This window comes from Carettochelys insculpta, chromosome 3 (genome assembly GCF_033958435.1).
Source record: "Carettochelys insculpta isolate YL-2023 chromosome 3, ASM3395843v1, whole genome shotgun sequence".
Lineage (NCBI taxonomy): Eukaryota > Metazoa > Chordata > Testudines > Carettochelyidae > Carettochelys > Carettochelys insculpta.
Window position 1 is genome coordinate 53,758,897 of NC_134139.1, and position 25,103 is coordinate 53,783,999.

The 25,103-nt window shown below is 40.3% G+C and overlaps 1 protein-coding gene across 7 annotated transcripts in view; it reads left to right on the forward strand.

Annotated features, from left to right (window-relative positions):
- CDC42BPA (CDC42 binding protein kinase alpha) overlaps nucleotides 1-25,103 on the forward strand; it is a 312,667-nt gene that overhangs the window by 201,673 nt on the left and 85,891 nt on the right. For all 7 annotated transcript variants that reach the window (XM_074989868.1, XM_074989866.1, XM_074989861.1 and 4 more), the window contains exons 12-16: nucleotides 1,148-1,281; nucleotides 3,890-4,132; nucleotides 5,668-5,778; nucleotides 11,623-11,870; nucleotides 23,834-23,939. In XM_074989868.1, the coding sequence (XP_074845969.1) occupies nucleotides 1,148-1,281; nucleotides 3,890-4,132; nucleotides 5,668-5,778; nucleotides 11,623-11,870; nucleotides 23,834-23,939 (842 nt within the window). The remainder of the gene's footprint in view (nucleotides 1-1,147; nucleotides 1,282-3,889; nucleotides 4,133-5,667; nucleotides 5,779-11,622; nucleotides 11,871-23,833; nucleotides 23,940-25,103) is intronic.

The window sequence follows — 25,103 nt, forward strand, 5'->3', positions numbered from 1 at the left end:
ATTAAAACAGTAGAGAGTGTTTATGGGGATAAAAGTTAATAGTTATTCATCTGCCTAAAAAATGTTTGTGCTCCAAAAATTGCAGCTCTTAAAAACTGTATTATTTGTATAGTATTTGTATTTTGTTGTTCGAAGAGCCAGGCTGTTACGGTCACATTTCTAAAAATGTGGTAAAAATAAGATGTTCAGATTTTTATTAAAAACGTGTATGTGCATACTATGTAAATACAAGCATATGGGTTGATGTCCTGGCCCCAATGAAGTCAATGACAAAACTAACATTGATTTCATAGGGCCACGATTTAATCGATAATTGTGTATATATCCAAAATATAAATAAACTTTTAAGAAAAGAGGTAGCAAGGAACATGAATTAAATTGTTGCATTTTTCTTTCTCTCACAAACTTCTCAGTGGTTTACTACATGCAATTCTGCTTTTGAAATTGTTTCATTTGACTATACTTATATTTGACATAATGTGGATGTGCTTTGAAAATTATTTCTGTTTTCTGAGTAACAGTTTATAAGAAACGATTTTCAGAATATGTGCCTTCCCATAGTTACAGTAACAATAAACAAAGCAGGTCACATAAATACAAATATAAATGGTGTTAATTCTAGAAGCAAAACCATCTGAAAATAATTCGAATGTGATCATCAGGAGAAGGTTTGTCATTTCCTGAGTAACCCAGCACTTTTTTTTTATCAGTTCTCTTTGTTTGAGGGAGGAAAAAATACATTATGAGACAATGTCATTTGAAATATGTCAGATAATATGCTACATCCCAGTGTACTGTAGCTGAAGACACATCATATTACATTAAATTATGAACTGGGACATTATTTGCCATGTTATATCACATAATAAACTGGCAATGTTTGTTATTTGGCATGCCACATTATGAGTATGTTGGAACTTTGTATGTTCTATCGCATTAAAAACAAACATGGTACTAAAAAAACATAGATTTTTTAGAAAGACCCCAAAGCACTACCTTCACAATCATTAGTAATTTGAGATTATATTTTTAATTCTACCTGCATAAGGGAATGCAAATGAAAACTGTTTAGGCCAGCCAGATTCTTTGCTATTGTATAGTAAGCATGAATTCCTCTTACATATTTAGCATTACCTTTTCTTTCTAGATTCTGGTCAACTGGAACAACAACTGGAGGAGGCAAGTTCTGCACGACGAGAATTGGATGATGCTTCCAGACAAATCAAGGCTTTTGAGAAACAAATTAGAGCACTGAAGCAAGAGAGGGAGGATCTTAATAAGGTATAAAATGCTTTGTCAGATATTTTTCTAGACCACAAGGCAGTTTTGCTTTTATTATGTTTCTCTTAAAATGAGAGTTGTCATAACATCTCATATACAAAGTAAAATTAATTAGAAAGCGATACAAATGTATCTCGTTTTGTACATTCTGACTTTTTTTTTGATGCAAAGAGATTACTTAAAGCATTATGTGTACTGTCATATGGGTGGTCCTAGCTGATTGATTCCAGACCTTAAACAGATCCATGAAGCAAGCGCTATGTTGGCTGCACAGAAAGCCTTTCTTGGCCTCAGATTAAGGTGATAATTATAACTGCAGTAGGCGAAGCATAGATGAACGGCTACAGAATAAGGATTTAATCTGAAATCTGATGAGTATAGTGGGAAGTGTTGCTCCAGTTATTCAAGAAATATTAGCTTTGTGGTACATGGACACTTCCAGGGGAGGGAGTAAGAAGATCTGAAAATCTGAGGATTTAAATAATAATTTGGGAGGAAAAAAATCAATATTTTTCACTCTTGCCATTTCTTCTCCTCTTCCCCTTATTTTACTGCATCTGCTCAGGAGGTTGCAATCCTCTCTCTTGTGTGCACATCTTGCTACCATAGATACATACTTTTTACAATGAACTGTACATGGGACTATACCTCAATTCAGTTTGGAAAAAGGATGTTTAGCAGAATATAACAAGATGCTTAAAAAAGGGTCTCTAACCATGAATACATTTAATTAGTGCTGTGGCTGCTGCTTTGGGTGCTAAATTACCAAGTCAAATTGTATTCTCCAGATCTGAAGAAGTGGGTCTGTCCCATGAAAGCTCATCACCTAATAAATAATATTGTTAGTCTTTAAGGTGCTATGGGTCTGTTTGGTTGGGTTTTTTTTGTTTAGTTTTGTGAAATTGAAGATGTTAATTTTGACCTACAGAGCCCTCAGTGTGTTGGGATCAGTATATCTGCCAGGGAGACCATCTCTCTCTTTGTGACAATACTGAGTATTAGGGTTTCTTTAACATGGTAGAAAAATGGCAAATGCTCTTGACTTTGGCCAAGAAAGTTACAAAATATTTTTCCTTCTGGAGCCTGTTGCATACATATTCAGGCTCTCTCTTCCTCACTTCTTTTGCACTGCTCCACTTTGATAATTTCATGACAACTATCCAGATTGTTTTGGATTCTCAGTCTTATCCCAAAAGCTGAGGTATATTATCTTTAGAGTTTACTCTAAGATCTGTCAGGATGAATCATTGTGTAAGAGTTATCCACAGAAGATAGACTTCCCTATATATCCAAGCTCATTAAAGGTATAGTTCACTTGTACTGGAGTTATTTGCTTCTGCATCCAGTACTGTTCTGTAGTGTATGTAGGCTTGGCAAAGTTTGTTTTTAAGTTTATTTTAAGTATATTTTTTAGATTTTTATAGGTTTAGATTTTCCAAGGTACAAGTATGATGGTCACACAATAATTAATTAATAGCAGTAGATGATGATGTTCAAAAAGTTAAAGCTTTGTAATTATTAAAACATAACTTGCAACATCACATGTAAAAATATACAAAGTAAATATCCTTAAATCAAACTCAACGATGTTCTCAAGCCTAATTTTTCTTACTCAGCCTATCTGTAAATTTTAATGATTATAAATGGAAATATTTTCTGGGCTTATGTATGTTCAGTGAAATAATCAATTATGATGTGTATGGATGATAATTGACTCCTTCCATGCAAAGTTGATGGGAGTTATAACAGGTGTGTGGAGAGGTTTACTTCCAAAGGGTTTGTTCTCATTCACTTAACACTTCATTTTTTATTTGACAGCTAAAATAAATTAATGATGCAACTTTCTTCTTACTTATGTTAAGTAGTAGTGAAAACCCAAAGCAAAGCTCAGGTATTTGTTTTTAAATCAGACCTTAAAAATATCAAAAGCCTTTGCTTTAGATTTATACAGTGGCTAATTTTAGAGTTGGTATAGATTGAAGCACTTCCACTGACTTCAGTTGATCATAATCTGGCACTATCTTTACAAGGAATTTTCAGTGCAAGCACCTTGTCTGTGCCATATAGGCTACATCTACACTACAGACATCTTTGGAAAGAAGCTCTTCCGGAAGATCTCTGCTGAAAAAAACTTCTTTGGAAAGACTGCGTCCACACACAAGAAAGCAGGTCAAAGGAGTGATCTGCTCTTTCAAAAGAGAGCATCCACACATCCCCTTCTCTTTCGAAAGAATGGGCCAGGGATCTAAAATGAAGACTTTTATCTTTTCAAAGAAGGGCCCTGTGGAGCATCTATACACGTTTTCTTTCAAAAGAAGCTTTAGAAAGGGAGCGCTCTTCCTGAAACAGGAAAAGAAGAATGATTTTTGAAAGGAGTGCCACATTCTTTTGATTTTCTTTCAAAAGAATGCTTTGTGTGTGCGGACACTCCATGGGCTCTTTTTCGAAAGAACTTGCTGGTGTAGATGCAGCCATATTGTTTCTAGTTTTCTATGCTTCAGTGCATGTATGTGGCTCCAGTCAATTCAATGAAACCTTCATGCACCCATCCAAAGACAGAATTTGACCCCAAAGCTCTGTAGGTTTAAAACTTTTTTTTTAATTGTAGGAGCTGATGGAGTCTAGTGAAAGATTAAAATCACAAACCAAAGAGCTAAAAGATGCACACAGCCAGCGAAAATTAGCCATGCAGGAGTTCTCCGAGATGAATGAACGGCTGACAGACTTGCACTCCCAAAAACAGAAACTTACCCGTCAGGTCCGAGATAAAGAAGAAGAGATGGACATGGTGATGCAAAAGGTGGAACTCCTAAGGCAAGAGTTACGCAGAACAGAAAGACTCAAAAAAGAAGTAAGTAAAAAGAAATTTGTAGAATCCTTCAGGTGGTAATTATACTTGGAAGATTTTCATACAAACAAGTCATGCTTACTTCACTGTCTTTTAAAAATATATTCAAATTGTAGTCTATAAATAGGGTGACCATATTGCCCTTTGATGAATATGGGACACCTGGCAAAATTACTCAAATTCAAGTGAGTTCAATGGCAAGCAATCAGAACTATGCGGTATCCTTCCCCAACCAGGGCCAACTGGTGGGGGTGGGATGGAGGAGGGGTCAAGTGCCATTTGACCTTGACCTTAAGTTGAGAGGGGGCTTCAGTGCAGGGGCAGGAGGTAGCTCATGATTCAGCGAAGGGGTAGCTAAGGGCTGTCTCTAGGCAGGAAGTAGTTGGGGCTGTGGTCAGGCAGCCATAGCTAGAGATTGTGTGTGGGTAGGGGACAGCTCAGAGGGCAGGTATGGGGTAATTAGAATCTGTGTGCCAGGAAGGCTCCCCTGCAGCCCCTGCTCTCTGAGGGCTCTGCCATTTATAGAGCTGGGTCCCCCACCCCTGCAGCTCTTACTGGCTATGTGAGAAAATGGGGCTGGGAGCCAGCCAGAGCAGGGAGAGAGGACAAGTGGGTCTGTCCCTGGGGCTGCACTGCATTTTTACTCAAGTTTTGGGTGGGCTGGTGGGGAGAGGTATATAGAGGTTGCCAGGGCTCGGGCATTCAGTCTTACAACTCCCTGCTTCATTGGCAGGAGAAGGGGGGAGCAGCAGGGATCAGGGTGTCAGCCTAAAGGGAGGAGCATGCTGGGACTTGAGGTCCAGCCTGTGGAGTGGGGAGGAATGGTGCACTGGGGAGCAGGTCTTCAGCCTGTGGGGATGGGCACACTGGGGACTGGAGCTTCAGTCCTCAGTTCCAGTCCTCAGCCCTGTGGGGTCACCAACTTGGGGATTCAGCTCTGCAGCTCTCAACTTCAATGGGGGGCAGAGGGGTGTCAAGGATTGAGGCCTCAGCCCCACAGCCTGAAAGGGCTGGCAGACTCCCGCCCCCCACTCTCGCTCTCTGAGAAATGCTGCCTTAGAGTGCACTTGGGGAGAGGTGACAAACACGCCACCAAAACCCTAACCTTGCATCACACACAGGATGCCTCTCCTCCAACTGGTGGTGTGTGTGTGTGCGTGTGCGCACAGACCACTGAGCCCTGCCTGACAACAACACCAGCCCTGCATTCTCCTGCCAGCCACAAACAGGAAGTGACTGCAGCTGCACTGACTGTGGCCGCCCAGCTGGAGGAGCGCTGGAACTCAAAATATGGGACAATTTGCATTTTTAAAAAAAGAAAGTTAGGACAGTTGCATTAAATGCGGGACTGTCTCAGCCAAAACAGGATGATGGATCATCACCCTATCTATAAATCTTCCTTTGCGTGATTATCATTTCATATAGAAAGTCCAATTTCTCTTTTAGGATTTGAATTTTTCACTTTAGTATTGAATATTCAACTCTTAAACTAAAAATACAATTTTGGAAAAATAAGAATGTATTACCCTTTTTTGTAGCTGGAAGTCCATGCCGAAGCTGCAGCTGCTGAGGCATCCAAGGACAGGAAATTGCGCGAGCGAAGTGAGCAGTACTCTAAACAGCTGGAGAGTGAACTGGAAGGACTAAAGGTTAGGTTTACTTGGTTCAATGCCTTTAAAATTAATAGCCAGCTTGGATTTGAGCTGTACATTTGTTTTCACACACAGGACAAAAGGGTATTATGAATTTGTGACCTCACTCTGTATTGAATTTAAAGCAAATTTATATCACATTGTATCTACCAAAGGCTATATGAAAAATGAAAACAATCGCGAACTATTAACTAGAACCTTCTTTTCATGCAAAATGTTAGATATATTTAAAGGAGCATGTCTGTCATAGCAACATGTTGATTTTCAGTATTTATTCCAAGTCAGTGACTTCCATAACTATTTGCTCACTTTAAAAATCAAAAACAGTGTTCTGCAATATTTGAATTTTTTTTGCATGATTGAAAGGTTGCATATAAACTTAATCAGAACATTCAGATATCTATGGGCTGTTTTAAACATTACTTCATGTTTTCATGTTTTAATTACATTTAAGCATTTCATAGAACCAAATGTCTAATAGCTGGTACTAAATGATGTTCCTGTAAAGGAACTTTTTTCACTGGATTGTTATGTAGCTCAGCCAAGCATGAATATACAGGTCCCAATTCTGCAAATACTTAAGTATGAGAGTAACTTGATGCATTTAAGTAGTCTCATTGATTGCAGTGGTATTGCTCACATATGCTAGTATTTCTAGACTCAAGGATTTTATGCAGAGCACAAATATTATTTCATGGGTTGGTCTTGTGTAGCCTGCTCTGTAGAAGTTCTGAAGATACATGCCTCAGAGTTGATGATTATGAACAGATTAGTTTTCTGGTTTCCATTGGAAAGTGAATGTGCATTTGGGGAGTAACTGTGTAGATAACTAACCACTAAAACATTTAATGAAGAATGTGATGAAGTCTTTATCACTTTTACTCTACAGATCAAGGTAGCTTATCTTTCCAAAACACATGCTGTAGTTCTCTGTGAAGTTATGGGCTTGGTACAGGAACTGCTGGCTGACATTCTGTTGCCTATGTTAGGCAGGTTCCCCACTCTCTCTCACACATTTTCACTGGGTAGAGCAGGGGATTGGTGCATAGGATGGGGTGAGGGCTTTAGAATGGGGCCAGGGATGGGGCATTTGGAGTACTGGAGGATGCTTCAGGCTTGGGGGGTGGGCCTGAGGATCTCGGAGTGTGGGAGGGAGCTTTGGACTGAGTCAGGGTGCTGGGGCATAGGAGGGGCTCTGGGCTGGGGGTGCAGACTCGGGTGAACTAGAAATGAGAGTTTCAGGTTGTGGAAAGGGCTCTGGGAGGAGCAGATGGGGTTGGAGTGCTGGGGAGAGGTAAGGGTGGCAGTCAAGGTTGTGGGCTCTGTGCTAGAGACAGGGATGAGGAGCTTGGGGTGCGGGAGAGGGTTGTGGGCTGGGACCTAGTGATTTGGAGTGTGGGAGGTGTTTCTGAACTCAAATAAAGGGTTGGGGAGCAGGGAGGGGGAAATGCAAGCTATGGGTAGCACTTACCTCAGGCAGCTCCTGGAGGTGGCCAGCACGTCCCCTGGCTCCTATGTGGAGGCACAGTCAGGCAGCTCTGTAGGCTGCATTGGTCTGCTGACCCTGCCTCCACAGTTCCCATTGGCTGCAGATCCTTGCCAGTTGAAGCTGCAGAATCCTCTGCCCATGCCTCTGAAGAGGGGCTGCAGGAACGTGTCTTCACTTCTGGGGAGCCACCCAGAGCCAAGTGGAGAACATGCCAGCCCCATGTCAGTTGCACTTTTGACAGGTAGATCAAGGATACTAACCAATGATGCCTGGTTTGCTTTTTGACCAGATATTCTAGTCAAAAACTGGATACCTGGCAACTCTAATCTACTCTAAGCTACAGTAGAACCTCAGAATTAAAGCCAACCACACACCTCATTTGGACCCAGAAGTATGCCATCAGGCAGCAGCAGGGACCAACAACAAAAAGCATATACAGTACAGTATTGTATTAAATATAATCCAAAAGAGGGGATGGAAAGCTGCATTCTTCTTCATAGTAGAGTTTCAAAGCTTTATTAAGTCAATGTTCAGCTGTGAACTTTTGAAAAAACAGCCATACAATTTTGTTTGGCGTTACAAATATTGTAGAGGGCCTGAGGTGTTTGTAACTCTGAGGTTCTACTGTGTTCATTTTGTCATTATGCCCTAGTAGAATAACAGTCTGTCCCAGACACAGGGTGCATGAAGCTGCCAGTGAAGCAAATCCAGTTCACCAGCTGGAAATGAATGTGTTCTTTCTGCTTCATGTATCTTCATCAGCAATAAAGAGTCTGGCATTGTGTATGATACATGAGGCAGTATAGGACACAGTTTACTCTTTAACATCTATATAGGTTCTGTAGTGCTGACAGCAATGAAAACTTGTTTGTTATTAAACTGAGCAGATAATAACTTGGATGACTTGTAGGGAGAAGATATGTGCAGAAATGGGTTACCATTTTTTATTGCTTTTGTAATTTTACCCACTCTTTAATGTTGAAAATAGTAGAGATAGAAGTAACATAAATATAATCAAACAAGAACTGTATTCCCATCAAAGAGCAAATGTAACTTTCCTTAAATATTCAAGAAGCATTTTGCAATTTGTAAATTATTTGATTTGCATTGCTACTATTATTACTAGTATATTTCTGTTGACATTTTATAGGATCTTCCACTTCCTGTTTGTTTCAGTAGACTTAAATGCAAATACCTAGTTCTGTCTCTTCAAAATTAACAATGTATTTATTGTATTTCTGAATAATTTTCATTGCATTTGTTTCACAAAGAAAGGCCAATAGGATTTCAAACTTCAGGTTGAACCTCTCTGATCCAGCGCTTTGTAGTCTGGCAACATCCATGGTCCAGCATGATTTTAGTTAAATGGATATCCACTTGTCTTGGTGTAGTTTTCCATGGTCCCATAAAGTTTGTTTCCAGCCAACAGACTGGGCTCTCAGTGTTCTATGCTGTTATTTAGCCATAATTTACCCCTAAAAGGTCTTCTAAGAGCCCAGTAAGTAGTGGAAGTGTTGGTAATGCTGCTAGACAGTACTGACCTCCTGTGGTTTGGCAAATGTTCTGGTTCGGCACCAGTCAGGTCACAAGAGCGCTGGACTAGAGAAGCGCAACTTGTGGATCTAGCATCTCAAGTTACTTTCTGGGATGGAAGGGTGAAGGGACAGGCTAAGTGAGCAGGGGGGTGTCATGGTAGAATTTTTATTAATACTTTGTACATATTTCCAGATCTTTTGGAGGGTGACATGGTAAATAGATTCAAAATAAACTATGCAAATTAAATATTTAGACTGTACTTACACTGATATTTTTTGCTCCATGCACCTTTTGCTTTTGTTGCCTACCTGAGCAACAGTAGATTATTAAATTAAGTAAATAATAACAATAGAAACAAGAAATCGTATGGCCAGTACCTGTGCCTTTTCAACTTAAAGTGTATGTATTTCATCTTTCCTATCAAATTGCATCAGCCAGCCTTTTATAAATACAAAAGCTTTAAATCACCTGTTTAAAACCCCGTGTATCACAAGTTTGGATTCTTGACATAAGTCTGGTAAGTTCCTTGATTTTTTCTCACCATACATGAGAATGATGAATAATTTCCAAAGGGAAATATATGCCCTGAAACAAACCAAGCAAACTGCAGCAGTGTCACTAAAGGCTAATCTCTCTGAAGCCAAGCAGAAAACCTTCTGAGATTATTTGAACTAAATGCAGTATTTAAAAATAAAGGAAAGGGGCCCTGACATAAAGACTGTGTCTACACTTGCATTCCTCTTTCGAAAGAGACATGCAAATGAGGTGTAGATTTAGATATCTGGCATCTCATTTGCATATTCTTTCAAAAGAGCTTCTTTCAAAAGGAAAAAAAATTGCAGTATAGATAGTATGGCTCTTTTGAAAGTAACCCTCATCTTCAAAAGAACCCTTCTTCCCTTTTTTATGGGAAATGTGCACCTCATTTGCATTTTCAATTTCCCTCATTTGCGTGCCTCTTTCAAAAGAGGAATGCAAGTGTAGACACAGCCGAAGAGACCATCTTCACAGTTTTGCCACTGCATCTACTTAACATGATTTGTGACATTCCCTATCCTTAAGTCAAATTCAATGCATTCTTAACAATGGAGTTGCAACAAGAGCCACCATAGTATACTTATGTTTGAATATATTTTGTAACATTGCTAATAATATTGATAACATATTGAAATAGTCGGCTTCAAACATCTTGATGAAATAAGGAAGTGTTATTTGCTTTAGGTGAGAGATGGACACAGTTCTCAAACATGGCCTCTAAAGATGCATTTGCAAATAGGTATATTGCCCAAATTACTAATCACAGTTATATCATGTGTGCACTCAAACGTACGTGTATGAAAATACTTACACATAGAGACCTGTAGATCAAGCTCGGTCCAGATCAAAATTTCTTCACTGTGGACTTATTTCGCTGCTGAGCTGTAGTTTAATTTTAAGCTGTTAAAAATATGTAATTACTCACGCTTCACTTTGTCTTTCTCAACAGCATCTGTGCTGTGGGGTAGCATTTTTTGGTTCTCTAGTATATCACTGAATAGAGTTTTTTTGTGTGATTGGTACATAATGTTGCAGTGAAGGAGCATTTTACCTGCTATATCTGCTACCTACAGGCTGCACTGGAGTTAAACTAGCATGTTAGACAGCAACAGAACAGGTAAATGGTTACTGACTTGTGCCTGGTTGCATTTCCACACTTTCTTCTACATCAGATTACCCTGAGCCTTGTTTAAACAGGACCACTTTCTCATTCCCAGACAATCCCCATGTATTAAGGGCAAGACATCCAGGGAAGTTACTCTGAAATGATTAAAAATGAGAGTCTGACAAGTGAAATAAATACTGTAAAACCAAATGAAGGATGCTTTTATTTTTAGTTTGAAACCTTATCCAGGGTTTAATGCAGTTTAATGAATCCACTTCAAATTCACTTATTTTGTGAATTCAGATTAACTTCCTTGGGTGCAAGACTAGCCTCTTGCATTCAAAACTAAGATCAACAATATCTGAGGAGCATTCAAGTATCAGAAAATCTTGCCAAACAGCTCTGCAGCACTGTAACTGACATAGAATGAACTAATTTCATTACTTGCTGTTTAGCTTTTATGCTGGGAGAGAAATAATAAATTAAATTTGGTGGACCATGTTCTGTTTTTTTTTCTCTTTCTGACCCAAGGGTACAAAATTATTAAATCGAAATTGTACTTGGCACTGGCACTCTGATCAGCACTGGAATTTTTGCACTGCCTCCATAAATTGCTCATTCTAGGAATTCAAACAATTAGGTTTGTGAGTAGGGATTTAGAAGAAGACATGCATGACTCTGCACCCTGGAACCTAACTCTCCCACTCCTTAGTGTCACTTTACTTGGTGTTGTAAGCCTTCCAGATATGAGAACTCGAAACATTTAGAGGGAACTGGGATTCGCATATAAGAATTGAATTCTGGGATCTTTTACTGACTGCCTATTTATGAATGTTAAAATGTGGCCTGTTACATTTAAAATGGAAGTTTCACCACATTATGCAAGGCCATGAAAATTATACTCTATGTAAAGACTAGCTCACTGGTAAGGAGACACATATCAGTCCTGTCTTTACTCTGACACTGACTGCTAAGCAGGCAGCTAGCTAGATTGATTTAACTGTACTTTCTTATCTAAATTATACTTTCAAAATGTGCTTTGTATAAACATTGGCTTGTGTGTGTGTGTAGATATAGATATAGATCTATAATATCAGGACTGAGTTATTATTAAGCCTATGTTTTCAGTGGTCCACAGTGCAAGAAAACTAATTTTGAGATGTTCCTTTTATAGCAAAAGCAAGTTGGTCGCTCCCCTGGGGTGAGCAGTACAGAACATCAGCAAGAGATCACAAAATTAAAGGCTGAGTTGGAAAAGAAGAGTGTTTTCTATGAAGAGGAACTATCCAAACGAGAAATGATACATGCTAATGAAATCAAAACCCTGAAGAAAGAACTGCGGGATGCAGAGAGCCAACAGCTTGCCCTCAAGAAAGAGATCATGATCTTGAAAGACAAGTTAGAAAAGATCAGGAGAGAGAGGTAAGTGCATTCCTGCAGCTCACCAGTGAACTCTGTACACCGTAATATCTCCAATCATAGAACTGCAAGGGACTTCAAGAGGTCGTCGAGTCCAGTTGCATGCCCTCATGGCAGGACCAAGCACCATCTGGATCATCCCCTATAAATGTCTGTCTAACCTGCTCTTCAGTATCTCCAGTGATGGAGATTCCAACAACCTCCGTAGGTAGTTTATTCCAGTGTTTAACCACCCTGACAGTTAGAAAGTTTTTAAAACCCTAGCACCTTGTTTCTGCCTGGGATCAAACTGGGGACCTTTCATGTGTGAAGCAATTGTGATAACTACTACACTACAGAAACCCTCTCACTGAACCCACTTGAAGGTCTGGCTGCAAAAGCATCTTGGTAGATCTGGTGCGATGTCTGAAAATAAACAAACTGAAATCTCTTTACTCGCCTTCATTAAAACATAAAGGCCGTGTCTACACTAGCCCAAAGCTTCAAAATGGCCATGCAAATGGTCATTTCGAAGATTACTAATGAAGTGCTGAAATATGTATTCAGCACCTCATTAGCATGCGGGTGGCTGCAGCACTTGGAAATTGCCATGGCTCGTCCAGACGGGTCCTTTTCGAAAGGACCATGGGAACTTCAAAATCCCCTGATTACTATCTGCTGATAGGAATAAGGGGATTTCAAAGTTGGTGGGGTCCTTTCGGAAAGGACCCCTGTCTGGATGAGCTGTGCAGCAGTGAGCTGTGGCAATTTCAAAGTGCCGTGGCCGCTCGCATGCTAATGAGGTGCTGAATATGTATTTCAGCACTTCATTAGTAATCTTCAAAATGGCCATTTGCATGGCTATTTCGAAGTTTGGGGCTAGTGTAGACGTAGCCAAAGTGTTATGAAGTGAAACAGTTACTCTTCTAATGGAAAATTTTGCACTGGCTAACTACTCCTCTTGAAGTAACTGGAGTTACAGGGTTGTAAAGTAGAGGAGAACTTGCACTTTAAGTTGTAGCTTAATTAATTTTTAGACATTTTTCCCTGTTTGATATTTTCATCCTTTTGCTGGACAAATAATATGCTAGAGATCAGGTAGTGCTTTCTTCTGGTCCAGGGACAACATGTAAGGTGGCCAGAGGATGATCGGTATTGTCATTATTCAGTATTAACCTCTGCCATCATGCCACTATCTACGCGAGCCTCTTCATGTGTACTAAAAGGATGATTTGTCAAGGACCTGCTTTTACTCTCATGTGGGGAAGTTTACAATTTGCCTTGAATGTTCACTGAATGGTATTCATTGATAAAGGCAAGTTCATCTAACTGGATAATGAAGTAATAGGGCGTATGAGACCTTGCCTTTCCATGACCAATATGGGAGCTGAACACAGCGAAGGCAAGAGGCGAGGAAAAGCAGTGTTAATGTTATGTTCTTCCTTGTGTGCTGCTCTGCTGGGTTTTCTCTGTGAGATGCATGCATTACATGATCACAAAACTGGAAGATTCTTCACTAGCTGTGTCTTTGGTCCATGTCTGCACACTCTCTGGACCAATCATCTGTCCAATTCATGTCCACTGCTCATAGTCCAAAATGAAACTTCAGCTGTATCTGTAGCTTTGCCTATCATTCCTGCCTTCTGCTCAGGTCTTCTTGTCAATAGTTTTTATCTTTGTGTAGTCAGATAGATAGAATTTTGTGCTTAGGAGGTTTTACCAATTAGTAATCCCCATGCATACTGTTTGTGCTGCCTCAGAGAAGCTCACATTGCATCCAAGTTCAAGACTTTAGGTTAATTTCAGCTTTGTACATGACACCTGAAAATTCAGATTTAGGATGCATCTGATGGAGCTCTCCATGAGGTCATAGCCCAATTCTGGGCCTTCTGTACATTAGTTGGATCCGCCTATTACTGCCCACCTGGACATGGTTTTCTTAGTACTGTATTATCAAAGTGCAGACCTAAAGACTCTCACTGGCCCAAACAAGGAGAGGAGAAGAGAAAACATGCTAACGTGAAGTGGGAGAAATCCCCAGCTCAGCCCTCTCAGAAGAGAATTGCCTCCCCTACAGCTTTTAAGTTAGGTGAGATTCTGTGGCATGGTGTTGTGTGTCTGGAATTCCCAGGGAGCATGGGCTGGTACCATCTGTACTGAGAGTCAAGAACACTCATACTTCCACCTATGCAAGGGATAAGTCTGGCTCCATCCTCAGTGAAGGAGGAGAGAGAGTGATTTCCTTTTACATTGGAGTTTCTGCAGGAAGAGGTGCCAAGACTTATTACCAGATCCAAGTCACCGCCACTTACAGACAGAAACCTCTCTCATTCTCCCACTAAATTTGGCTATACCATCCCAGGACCTAGCAGTTAACCTGGAGTAGTTGTTACTCTGAGGAGCAATAATTTCAACAGAGATTCCTACACTGTCTGTACATTATTTGCTAGTCAGCTGTGGTTTTTTGGTTCTTGTACTAATTGATTCTGAGGATTTGTATTCCTCTGGAGAGATTAAGGCTGATTCATTGACTTGACTTTAGACTCTACAGGAGTTCCAAAGCCTCAAGGGTGCACTGTCTCTCATTTAAGACAGTCTAGCAATTCCAGGACCAGTGGCATCATTCTCCTAGAGCACCAGCTCTTTATCTGTACGAGCCTTTGTGACTCTTTGGAGCTTTAGACCTACTGACTCCAGGAGATCAGAGCAGGAATACACACGGAGTTCCCCCTCAGGAGTACTGTGAGGAGAGGGAACAGTTGAAACCACTCAATCCATCTGAAGCTCTCTCTTCATCATCTCCTGGTCAGGCAGTGATGCTGCCCTCATCTTCACAGCCTGACCATTACAATTTCTGCACCACTTGAAGAGAATCAGAGAGGCTCTGCAGATTCCTGTGGAGGAAATTCAGGACCATATGCAAGTTTATGATTATCCTCCAGACTATAGGTCCTAAAAGGGTGGTACTTCCTATTAATCATGCCACTTTGGATCCAGTAAAGATGATTTGGTGCACTCAAGCCACCTGCACCCACGGCTGAAAAGAATGGATAGAAGGATGTTCCACCACCAGCCTTGGTCTACCCTTTCAACAAGGATGCTATAAAATTGGTCCACCTTGGAAGAAAAAAGGTTGTTTTCTTCTTGTTGTTGGTTTTGGTTTTGTTTTGTTTTGGTTTTTTGTTTTTTGAATACATACAATTGCAGATAGTAAATTACCAGTTCCTTATTTTGAAAAACTACTGCATTCAGTCCGTTAAGCTGCCTGAGTTTACTAACAGGCTTCCTCAGGCACTCAGGCCACGATTTCAGGTTGTCCTTGATAAGGAAAAGATCATAGCAGTTGTCTGTGCAATTGTTAGCTACTGCTTCCCGTACCATGGTGAAATCAGTAGTCATTCTGAGGTGGGCTTTTGGCTTCAGTCCTCAGATTTTTGCAGAAGTCTGAGCTATGGTGGAGGACCTTGCCTTTGAGAGTAATATTCTGTTCAGTAAAGAATTGATAAGTCATTACACTCTCAGAGGTTCCCAGATGACCCTCCTCTTCCCGTGAATTTATACCTAGCACTTTGGAGGAGATACTATGTGGCAGAGATTAACTCTTCTTCCTCGAGTGTCCCTGTGGGTGCTCCATGATAGGTGTCGGGCTTGCCCCGGCGCCGCAGATCGGATCTTTCCAGCAGTTTCTGCCGGACCGCGCATGCGCCGGCTTGCACCGCTCCCTTGCGCACTCCCAGCCACGTGTGTGATCCGGTCCCCGCCAGTTCCTTGACCAACCGCCTCAGATGCTCGTGAAAAACACTAAACAGAGATCCGAAGCGGGGAGGATGGGCGGGTGGTGGAGCACCCATGGGGACACATCTCGAAGAACCATCGTTACTACGGTGAGTAACTTCTCTTTCTTCCTCGAGTGTCCCCGTGGGTGCTCCACGATAGGTGACTAACCAGCAGGAACCCAAGAAAGAGGTGGGTAATCGGGTTATGTGCAGCTTGCCCCTGAAAGGACCGCTGTCGAGAGACGGGTATCCTCTTGGAATACCCTGTGTAGCGCATAATGCTTGGCGAAGGTGTCATAGGATGACCATGTCGCCGCTCTGCAGATGTCTTTTAGCGCAATGCCCTTGAAAAAGGCTGTTGATGCCGCCACCGCCCTGGTGGAGTGAGCCCTAGGTGGGGCCAGTAAAAGAGTCTTTCTAAGTTCGTAGCACATTTTTATACAGGATACGATGTGCTTCGAGATTCTCTGCGAAGAGGGGCCTTCTCCTTTTGATCTGGGAGCGAGAGAGACTAGGAGTCTATCCGTTTTTCGGAAGGACTTAGTCCTGTCTATATAAAAAGCCAGCGCCCTCCTCACGTCCAGGAGGTGTAGGCGCGCCTCTTTGTTGGAGTTATGAGGTTTTGGATAAAACGAGGGTAAGACTATAAGTTCGTTAATATGAAACTCTGAAGAAACTTTTGAACAAAGGCTGGATGCAGCCGTAAGGTTACCACCTCCTTCGAAACTACTGTGCAGGGTGGCGTTGCCATAACTGCCGCGAGCTCGCTCACCCTGCGAGCTGACGTGATTGCAAGAAGGAAGGTCGTCTTTATCGTAAGGAGACGGAGGGAAACTGTGGCTAAGGGTTCAAATGGTGGTCCCGTTAGTGCGTTAAGCACCAGGTCCAAGCTCCACGAAGGTGGAAGCGGTTTCCGAGGGGGGTACAGGTTTACCAGCCCCTTCAGGAACCTGGTAACCATGGGATGGGCGAACACCGTGGGCCCTTCCTCTTCATGTCGGAAAGCCGATATAGCGGCAAGGTGGACCTTCAACGAGGATAGGGAGAGTCCGCCTCTCTTGAGGTCCAGTAAGTATTCTAATATTACAGGTATAGGCACAGCAAGAGGACACATCTCGAAGAACCATCGTTACTACGGTGAGTAACTTCTCTTTTCCGTTCTCAGACAGCTTTTTGCTACCTACACTACATCCATGAGGTTTCTGAGTGGTCCTCTTGGAACTTTTCTTCCAGTGTGGGCACCAACTCCTACGTGGGATCTAAACCAAGTGGTGTCAGCTCTTATGAATCCACCATTCAAGTCTTTGGCTTCCTACTCCATTTTCCATCTACTATCTTTCTGATTACAATCATCTCCATCATGAAAGTATGTGAGCTTGTGTCACGTATGGTGGACTCTCCCTATGTGGGGTTTCCTAAGGGGAAAAAATCCCTGAAATTGCTTTCCGAGATTATCCCAAATGTTCCATCTGAATTCCAGAGTCTTCTACCCAAAACCTTAGGTCACTAAGGAGGGCAGGAAACTTCACTCTCTGGGTGTACGTAGAGTCCTGGCTTTCTATCCGAAAAGAATGAAACCTTTAAAAATCCCTGAAATTATTTCCCTTTATTGCTGAATGAATCAAAGACTCTTGACGGGTTTTTTTGTTTGTTTGTGAGAGGGTTGAATTCTGGTGTTTTAGGAACAAATGGAATCCTCTCATCTTCAGGGTATAAGGGTCTGTTCAGCTAGTGCACGTATTGCATCCACAGCTTCTCTCCAGCGAATACCTCTCAGAGAAATCTGTAGAGAAGCGACATGTAGCTCACTGCTTACCTTTACAAGACATTACGCACTAGACCAAGCTTCTTCAGCAAATATGTCCTTTAACTCAGCAGTCCTGCAATCTGTGGAACAGTATGGATCCTCACACGCTCCTCCTCAGTGAGTTCTGTTTGTGAGCTGCCCACAGTGAAATATACATAGGGACCAGTGCTCACAGAAGAAAGAAAGGTTATTTACCTGAAATTTCTTTGCGGTATGTATGGAATTACCTGCTTTCCTTCCCCCTTGTGATCCTTCCTAGTTGATTTGCTGTAGAGTAGGAACTGGTGTGGTCATCGGTCAGCCCCACACTTTATGCGCTGGATCCAGAGCAGGAGGAGGTGCAGGGCCTGAGTGTGGACCAACAGACATTGCTAGTGAAAAATCTTCCAGTCTCAGGTGCTTCAAGCATATGCGCATGCTTTCACAGTGAATACTCGTAAGACCACACATCTCAAAGAACTCCAGTTACTATAAGATAAGTAACCTTCTTTTTCCCAATTTATAACAAAGTTTTAAAGGACAGATTAGACTGCAGATTTTGTTGCCCTGGGTAATAGTAGCTCTTGTTTACAGATTCAAGACTTTATGATGTATAAATCGATGAGGTATATGAGCAGGGTCAAAAGAATTTAGGGTAGCAGAGATGACTGCTATATTTCAGAAAAATGTAGATAGCTGGGATCCACCGGAAATAGCCCTGTTGTCCCTTTGGATACACTCCAATTCTAATAAAAACTGGATGTTCCCCTGCCTTTATTGATTGGTAGTAGAAGGTGGAATAAAATGAAAAATGATCACCCATTTTCAAGACTTGGGGCACATGTGGTAGAGCAATTCTTCCCTAATGCATTGTTTTGTGCAAGAGGAGGGAAATGAAATCACTTCAACTACTACTTGAAATACAGACCTCTTTGGGACAGGTGCTCGTCAGCCCATTCTGTGTCAGTTCATTATACCTTTGTTTTGGGACAGGAAGTGAATGAAGAATAACATCCAGTTGAGATGGTAGGGAGTTTCCATAAGCAGTCTGCTATCACTATCACGGTTAGTTTTGCCAAAATAGCAGGCTCCGAAACCCAAATTTGCAAAAAAGGCTACCATATCTTCAGTGATTCAAAACAGTACCTGAATACTCTAATGACTGTTCAGCACCATTGACATGTTAATTCAGTACTGACTCAGTGGGGAGACGGTCATATAACAAATTGCCAGCACTACTTTCTGTAGCACCAGGTTTTTCTTGGAGCATTCTCATCCAAATACTGACCAGCCCTGGCTCTGCACAGTTTATGAGAACTTATCAGATTACAACCCAAAGTTGTGCACCTGTAAAAGCCAAAAGTTGATCAAATTTGAAGTTCTTATAGAGTAGTTGATCAGTTTCATAATGTTACTCTGTTTAATATGTGCTGTTTGTACATCTAGTTCCAACAAGATCTTTTAGATGAATTCATGAACATGAATTGGGTCTAAAATGAATGGGAAAGTATGTAGACGATTTTTAGGAAATTTTACATTTTGCTCATGTTTTTTTAATAAGTTTCCAAAATTAAAGGTTAAGGGTTTTGACTCTTCATTGGGAATCAAAAACACACAGCACATTTCAGGAAGGGCTCAGTATCTTACAGCATCATCTTCCAAGAGCATAAAACATTTTCTATATCTTTTACAAGGCTCTTCTAGAACAGGTACATGCAGAGTCCCATTGCAGGCACTGGGACTCCACAGTGATACAAAGATCTACCCTAGCAGATCCCTGTGAGTGACTGGACCCTTTGTAAGTGATGAAAGATCATCTGGTGTAGCTCACTGAGTTATGAGTGAAACATAAATATTAGGAACTGAAGAAGTAAAGCTGTTGTGCCACTGGAAGTATGTGGTGGTCTTCTGTAGTACACATTGTTTTAGTTCATATAACTTTATTACACTTTTTCTCTTTACCTGCAATTCTTTTTCATAAACAGGCCTAAAAAGGTTTGAGCCTCTGCCAGTAGTGAAGGGGCATTGGGTAGTAGTATTGCAAAGGATGAGGAAACACCTGGAAAGTTTTATATTGAACCTATCTCAATTATTGGAACAAAGATGTTTCTACAAACATAGCATATACCAAAAAGGGAAATTAAAAAACAGGTGTTGCATAAAAATGAAAAACTGTCAGTATTTGTGTGTATGTGTGTGTTTAAACAAACAATAAAAAGATGAGATATGGTAGAAAGGCAGTAAGAGAAGAGCTTTATACCATAGTATTCTGAATATGTAGGTGTTCTTGAAAAAACAGCTGTTGAAAAGTCACTGAGTTTTTAAAAAACAATTATTGGTTCTTTTTTTCATATCCCTCCACTGCTAAAGATAAGGTCTGTGTCTACACTACCAGATAAATTTGAATTTAAGGCAGTTAGCTCAATATTACCATGTGACTCTCTTCACTGTAAATATCATTAACTCAGTTTAGGGAGCACTAATGTCAATATCACAATATCATTGGTACCCAATGGGTACAGAGTCATGCTCACTGTCAGAAGTTCGATTAAAGGCTAGTGTGGAAGCACGCCATGTGTTAAAATCGAATTGATTAGCCTCCAGAGGTGGCCTGTATGTAACCCACAGTGCCCCTCAGTGGTCCGCTCTGGCTCTGGCCACTCCTCTCCAGGTGCACAGGAATTAGGTAACAGGAAGACTGTGAATTTCAAACTGAGACCAGGAGGCTTGTGGCTGTGGGGTCATGTCTGTATGACAGCCTGAGAAATGTCATTATTTCCTTGCTATTAGTGCTGTGAGCACATCTACCCATTACAAGTAGCTTCAGCACAGACGTTGTGGTTCTGTCCCTATACTTGGATTTTTTTTTCTCTTCTGCACTGCCTGGCGCCAGCTGTTGCTCTGCTGCACCACGTGGAAACAAGGCTGTTGTGGGGGTCATGCTTGCATAAGAGGCTGAGAAGCTTCTCAGTAGTTTACATGTGTGCCCCCCCGGCCCTCCCACGAAGCCAAGTAGAGCACTGGAAAGCCAAATACCCTCCCCTGACAACTCTTTCAAGCTTTTCAGGGTTCCTGTGTTATTTTCAGGGATTGGATGCAATCATGGGAGGGGAGGCAGTCAGTGGATGGCCAGTTGAGATAACACACACTTGCTGATTTTTACGAAATCTTTGATAATTCAGTTACAGAAGGAAGAGATTGCTGTTAATTTTGCCATCTCTATGGATGCCCTACTTTTCCTTCCTTCTGACGGGAAAATTGGACGTTTGCTTACTACGGGAGGGGAAAGAGGAAAATGCAGCGTGCAAAGATGATGTTAAAGACCAATGAGCATACCCAGAATGCTATGGGGATGAGGGAACTGTGGAATAGTTTCCCACAATGTACTTGTACAACAGTTGATGTTTGCCAATTTGACTGTGGCAGCAAAAAGTCAACTTTGTGAGGAGCATGTGGGGGGATGAGGATAGTCAAAATTGAATTTATATATTCCAGAGTTACAAAATCAATATTAATAAATTTGATTTTATCTCATAGTGTAGATGCAGCCAAGGTTTTCTTAGTATAAATTGTACACGTGCTTAGGCCTCAGAGGGAGAGAGAAAAGCTTCTTTTTTCCCTACTGGTGACAATATGCTAAGGTGTGATAACTTGTAATTTACCAGGGCATGAATGAAATGCCTTATACCACTGAAATACAGAACTATAAGATTAGACCAATAATCCATCTGACAGTTATCAGTACTAAATATTTTAGAGGAAACTACAAGAACCCTGCACTGGAGAATATGGACTAGCCTGTCATTAAGAGAAGTTTCTTCTGAATCTCTGAATTAACAGATGCTTTACAGCCCGTACAAGTTTATAAGTCGGTTTTGTACAGGGTGCAACACAGGTATGTCAAAAATTCAAGTTTGCATTTCACTTTAGGACCCTTTTCTGTTGTTTCAAAATAGCAAGAAAAGATAATTTGTGCCCTACCCCCACAGTCAGAGTAATGAAGTTAAGGTTTCTTTGATGTCTTAAAGGATGTCTTTTAAATTGGTTTATTATGGCTCAGTCACAATTTTTGTGAGAATAAAAAACAGTTTAGTATATGTGTACGCTTTCTATATCTTGTGGGCAAATAGCTAAAGTTTAGAAGAAAGTAAAAGGTTGATTGGAGACATTCGAGGCTTCCAACAACAAATAGCCTTCTGAACTTCCCTGCCCAAGATGTATGCCACTGAATTTCATCCCTTCTGTGAGACTGGGATTTGAGGCTTGTCGAGGAGATACTTAAGGGGTCTTCCCACTTACCTCTTATTTCTGAGGCTACATTTTCCCCAGTTAAACTTATCTCTTCCCTTTGCTTCTCTTGCCTTATCCCTAATGTCTGTTTCATTGGTATAGGGACTATCATGATTGCAATTAAGAATTTCAGTTACAAATAGTAAAAATATGTAAGTTGTATGTCCTGCTCCTTTTCTCCCCACTCCAAAAACAGGAATTGGCAGAAATCCTAAAAACTCATCAAACAGTGGCTGTGATGACTTTATAGAATAAATATTAGAATTCATAGCAACCAAAACAAATCATAACAATAAACATGCAAAACTAAACAGACTTAGCCAAACACACACACACACTCTAGTTTTTTTCTTTTAAAGGGATTGATCTGCTGTCTGAGAAATTAGTCTTGATTCTGCTCCTCATATATTGCAGTGAGACTCATTATCCATTCCTCTAATTCTTTAATCTTTTTGGCAGTAGCCCAGTCTGTTCATCATATGCATGGAATCTCTTAGTCTGGGAAATGATTGATGCTGGATTTCAGAATTGGAATTTAAACAGTAATGATTAGTAGGGTACATTGATAGAATGAAGTGTTATGTTTCAAAGGATGCCTAGCAATGAACAATTTCAGAGATTGAAGTATAGTATATCATATTAGGTTAAAGTCTGGGTAAAACACTGAATGAATTTCAAATTAGGAATAGGAAAATTAAACTAGGAATACTCTTAAATGGGTTCAGCGTAGCCATCAATGGCCTTTCAGCTTTTAAGGATGTTCTTGCAGAACTGTTCAAACTCCTTGCCAAATTGTTTCTCAGAGACAGAATAAAACCAGGCTATATTTTTTCCATCGCATAATCTGAAACACTGACTTGTTTGCAGTTTAATTCACCACTTCATGACAGCGTGTTTCATGATTGTTTCATTTTTAATGAGAACCTTCTAAGCTTTTGAATAGATGAACAAAGATTTATTGAACTAGTATTTGGGCACCTCCTATATTTGTGGCATGGCCTAATTAGCCTGTTGGTAAACTATGTCCTTGTTACCTGCTCATGGTGAAAGTAAAATACTATTAAGTGGTCTTCCTGAAATTCTGCAACTGTAGGGGGTCTAGGAAGGGTAGATTTGGAGCAGGGGGAGAATCTGGGGGAGAAGGTGCTTTTGCTGCATTTGATTACACTTCTCTTGATCCCATGGACTGAGAGAATTGTGTTCCGTTTCTCAGGGAGGGAGAGCCACATCATCATTATTCACCTGCAAATCCCCAGCAATTCCTTCAGTTAGGAAAACTTTGATTAATTTGGTGTGATACTACATGTGTTCCATCTCTGGTGAACAAAACCCACCTGAGTACACAAGGGTGGGGAGAGGGAACTAGACTGAAACTTTTCACAGAATGAGCAGTCAAAACACCTGCCAGTGTTCAGTCATGATTGTGTCAGTTGATCTATTGAGGCATCTTCTTATTGATAGTGATGGGTGACTCTTCAATGGTTTACCAGTTCAAATGAGCGGCTTTTGGGTCAACTATAATTTAGCCTGGGATTTTGTAACCAGAAGCTTTACTTATTTTTGCTTTAATCCTGCCAATCCAATGATTTTTCCACGTGTCATGCTATTAGGTAGAGGTGTCATATGTGGCATTTCAGCTTTTAACCTTGCCTGGCAGTAGGAAGTGCAGAGATACAGGAACATTAAAATGTCATTTTAACGAAGTAGTATATATGAAGGTTTCATCTTTAACTGTCAGTGTCTGAATTTTTGCTTTGCTTTGAAATTACAATACATTCTCATCTTTTATACTGCAAAATTATAACGGCTGAACATTTGAAAAATCACCTAAAAATAAAGTATTTATAAGTAGTCTGAAAAATGTTTGCTAGGCTTTAACAGTATTGCAGTGAAGGAAAGTTAATTTTGTCTAATTACAACGCTGAACACATTGACTTGCTGTCCTAAGACTAAGCAGGTAATCATTTTCACATGTTGAGGGGGGTTCATGTTTTTATTAATATATTAATACTTTTACTTTCAGCTAGATGTACATGTTCATTTACCTATTTACACTTTGTAGATTTAGTTGACTCAAACAATATAGTTGTTTACAATATATGAAACTTTTTAATGTATTTTATATTATACCTTAGCCAAAGTGAAAGAGAGGAGTTTGAAACAGAGTTCAAACAGAAATATGAACGGGAGAAGACTCTGATAACAGAGGAAAATAAAAAACTCTCAAATGAGCTTGATAAGGTGAGTGTTCCTTAGCTGAAGATAGAGAGTTTTACAAGCACTAAGAAGACCACAATACAGGGTCATAGTAAAGCTGGATAAGACCCACTTAGGTAATTGAATCCAACTTGTAGTCTCCAATATAGGATATAGCAGAAGGTAAACTGATCTTGCACGGAAAAGTATCTCCCAGTTGGTTTGAGAAGGGAATTGAGTTTTATCTGATCTTTTAAACTTATTTTTAAAAGAACTAAATTATTTTGATTTTATGGCTTTTTCACAGAAACTCCTGACAATTGTTTTTAAACCAAATTAAAATGATGATTTGCTTACATGACCTAAATAACTGTGTAATTACCCGAGAGGTAGCCTTGTTAGTCTGTACTCCAACAAAACAAAACAGCAGAAATGTAGCACTTAAAAGACTAACAAAATGATTTATTCGGTGATGAGCTCGTCTGTCCCACGAAAGCTCATCACCAAATAACTAATTTTATTAGTCTTTAAAGTGCTACATTTGTGCTGTTTTGTTTTGTTGGAGTACAGACTAACACGGCTGCCTCTCGAGTAATTGCACAGTTATTTAGGTCATGTAAGCAAATCATCATTTTAATTTGGTTTAAAAAGAATTGTCAGGAGTTTCTGTGAAAAAGCCAAAAAATCAACATAATTTAGTTCTTTTAGTTCTGCAATTTAGTTCTGCAGTTACTTTATATGTAGTTGTGTGTTGGCTGGAATGAAATGACTTGGTCATTTCTTCCTTAAAAGATGATGTGTTATTTTGAAATTTGAAAAAGCTACAAATTACAAGTCAGCAGTGTTAGCATTACCGTGTGAGGAGGGGAAGATGTAATTACAATGAAAGGAGAATTGTGAAAAAAGAATTAACCTAAATTGTCTCTTACATGAAAAAGCAGTCCAGTAGCGCTTTAAAGACTAACAAAATAATTATTAGGGGATGAGCTTTTGTGGGACAGACCCACTTCTTCTGATGTGAAGAAGTGGGTCTATCCCATGAAAGCTCATCACCTAATAAATTATTTTGCTAGTCTTTAGAGTGTTCCTGGGCTGCTTTTTTGTTTTGATAGTATATAGACTAGCACGGCTATCTCTCTGTTGCTATCTCTTAAATGCTCATTTTTTCCTTGGGAGGTTCCACTTCATTGCTAGTTGGCAAAGGTTACC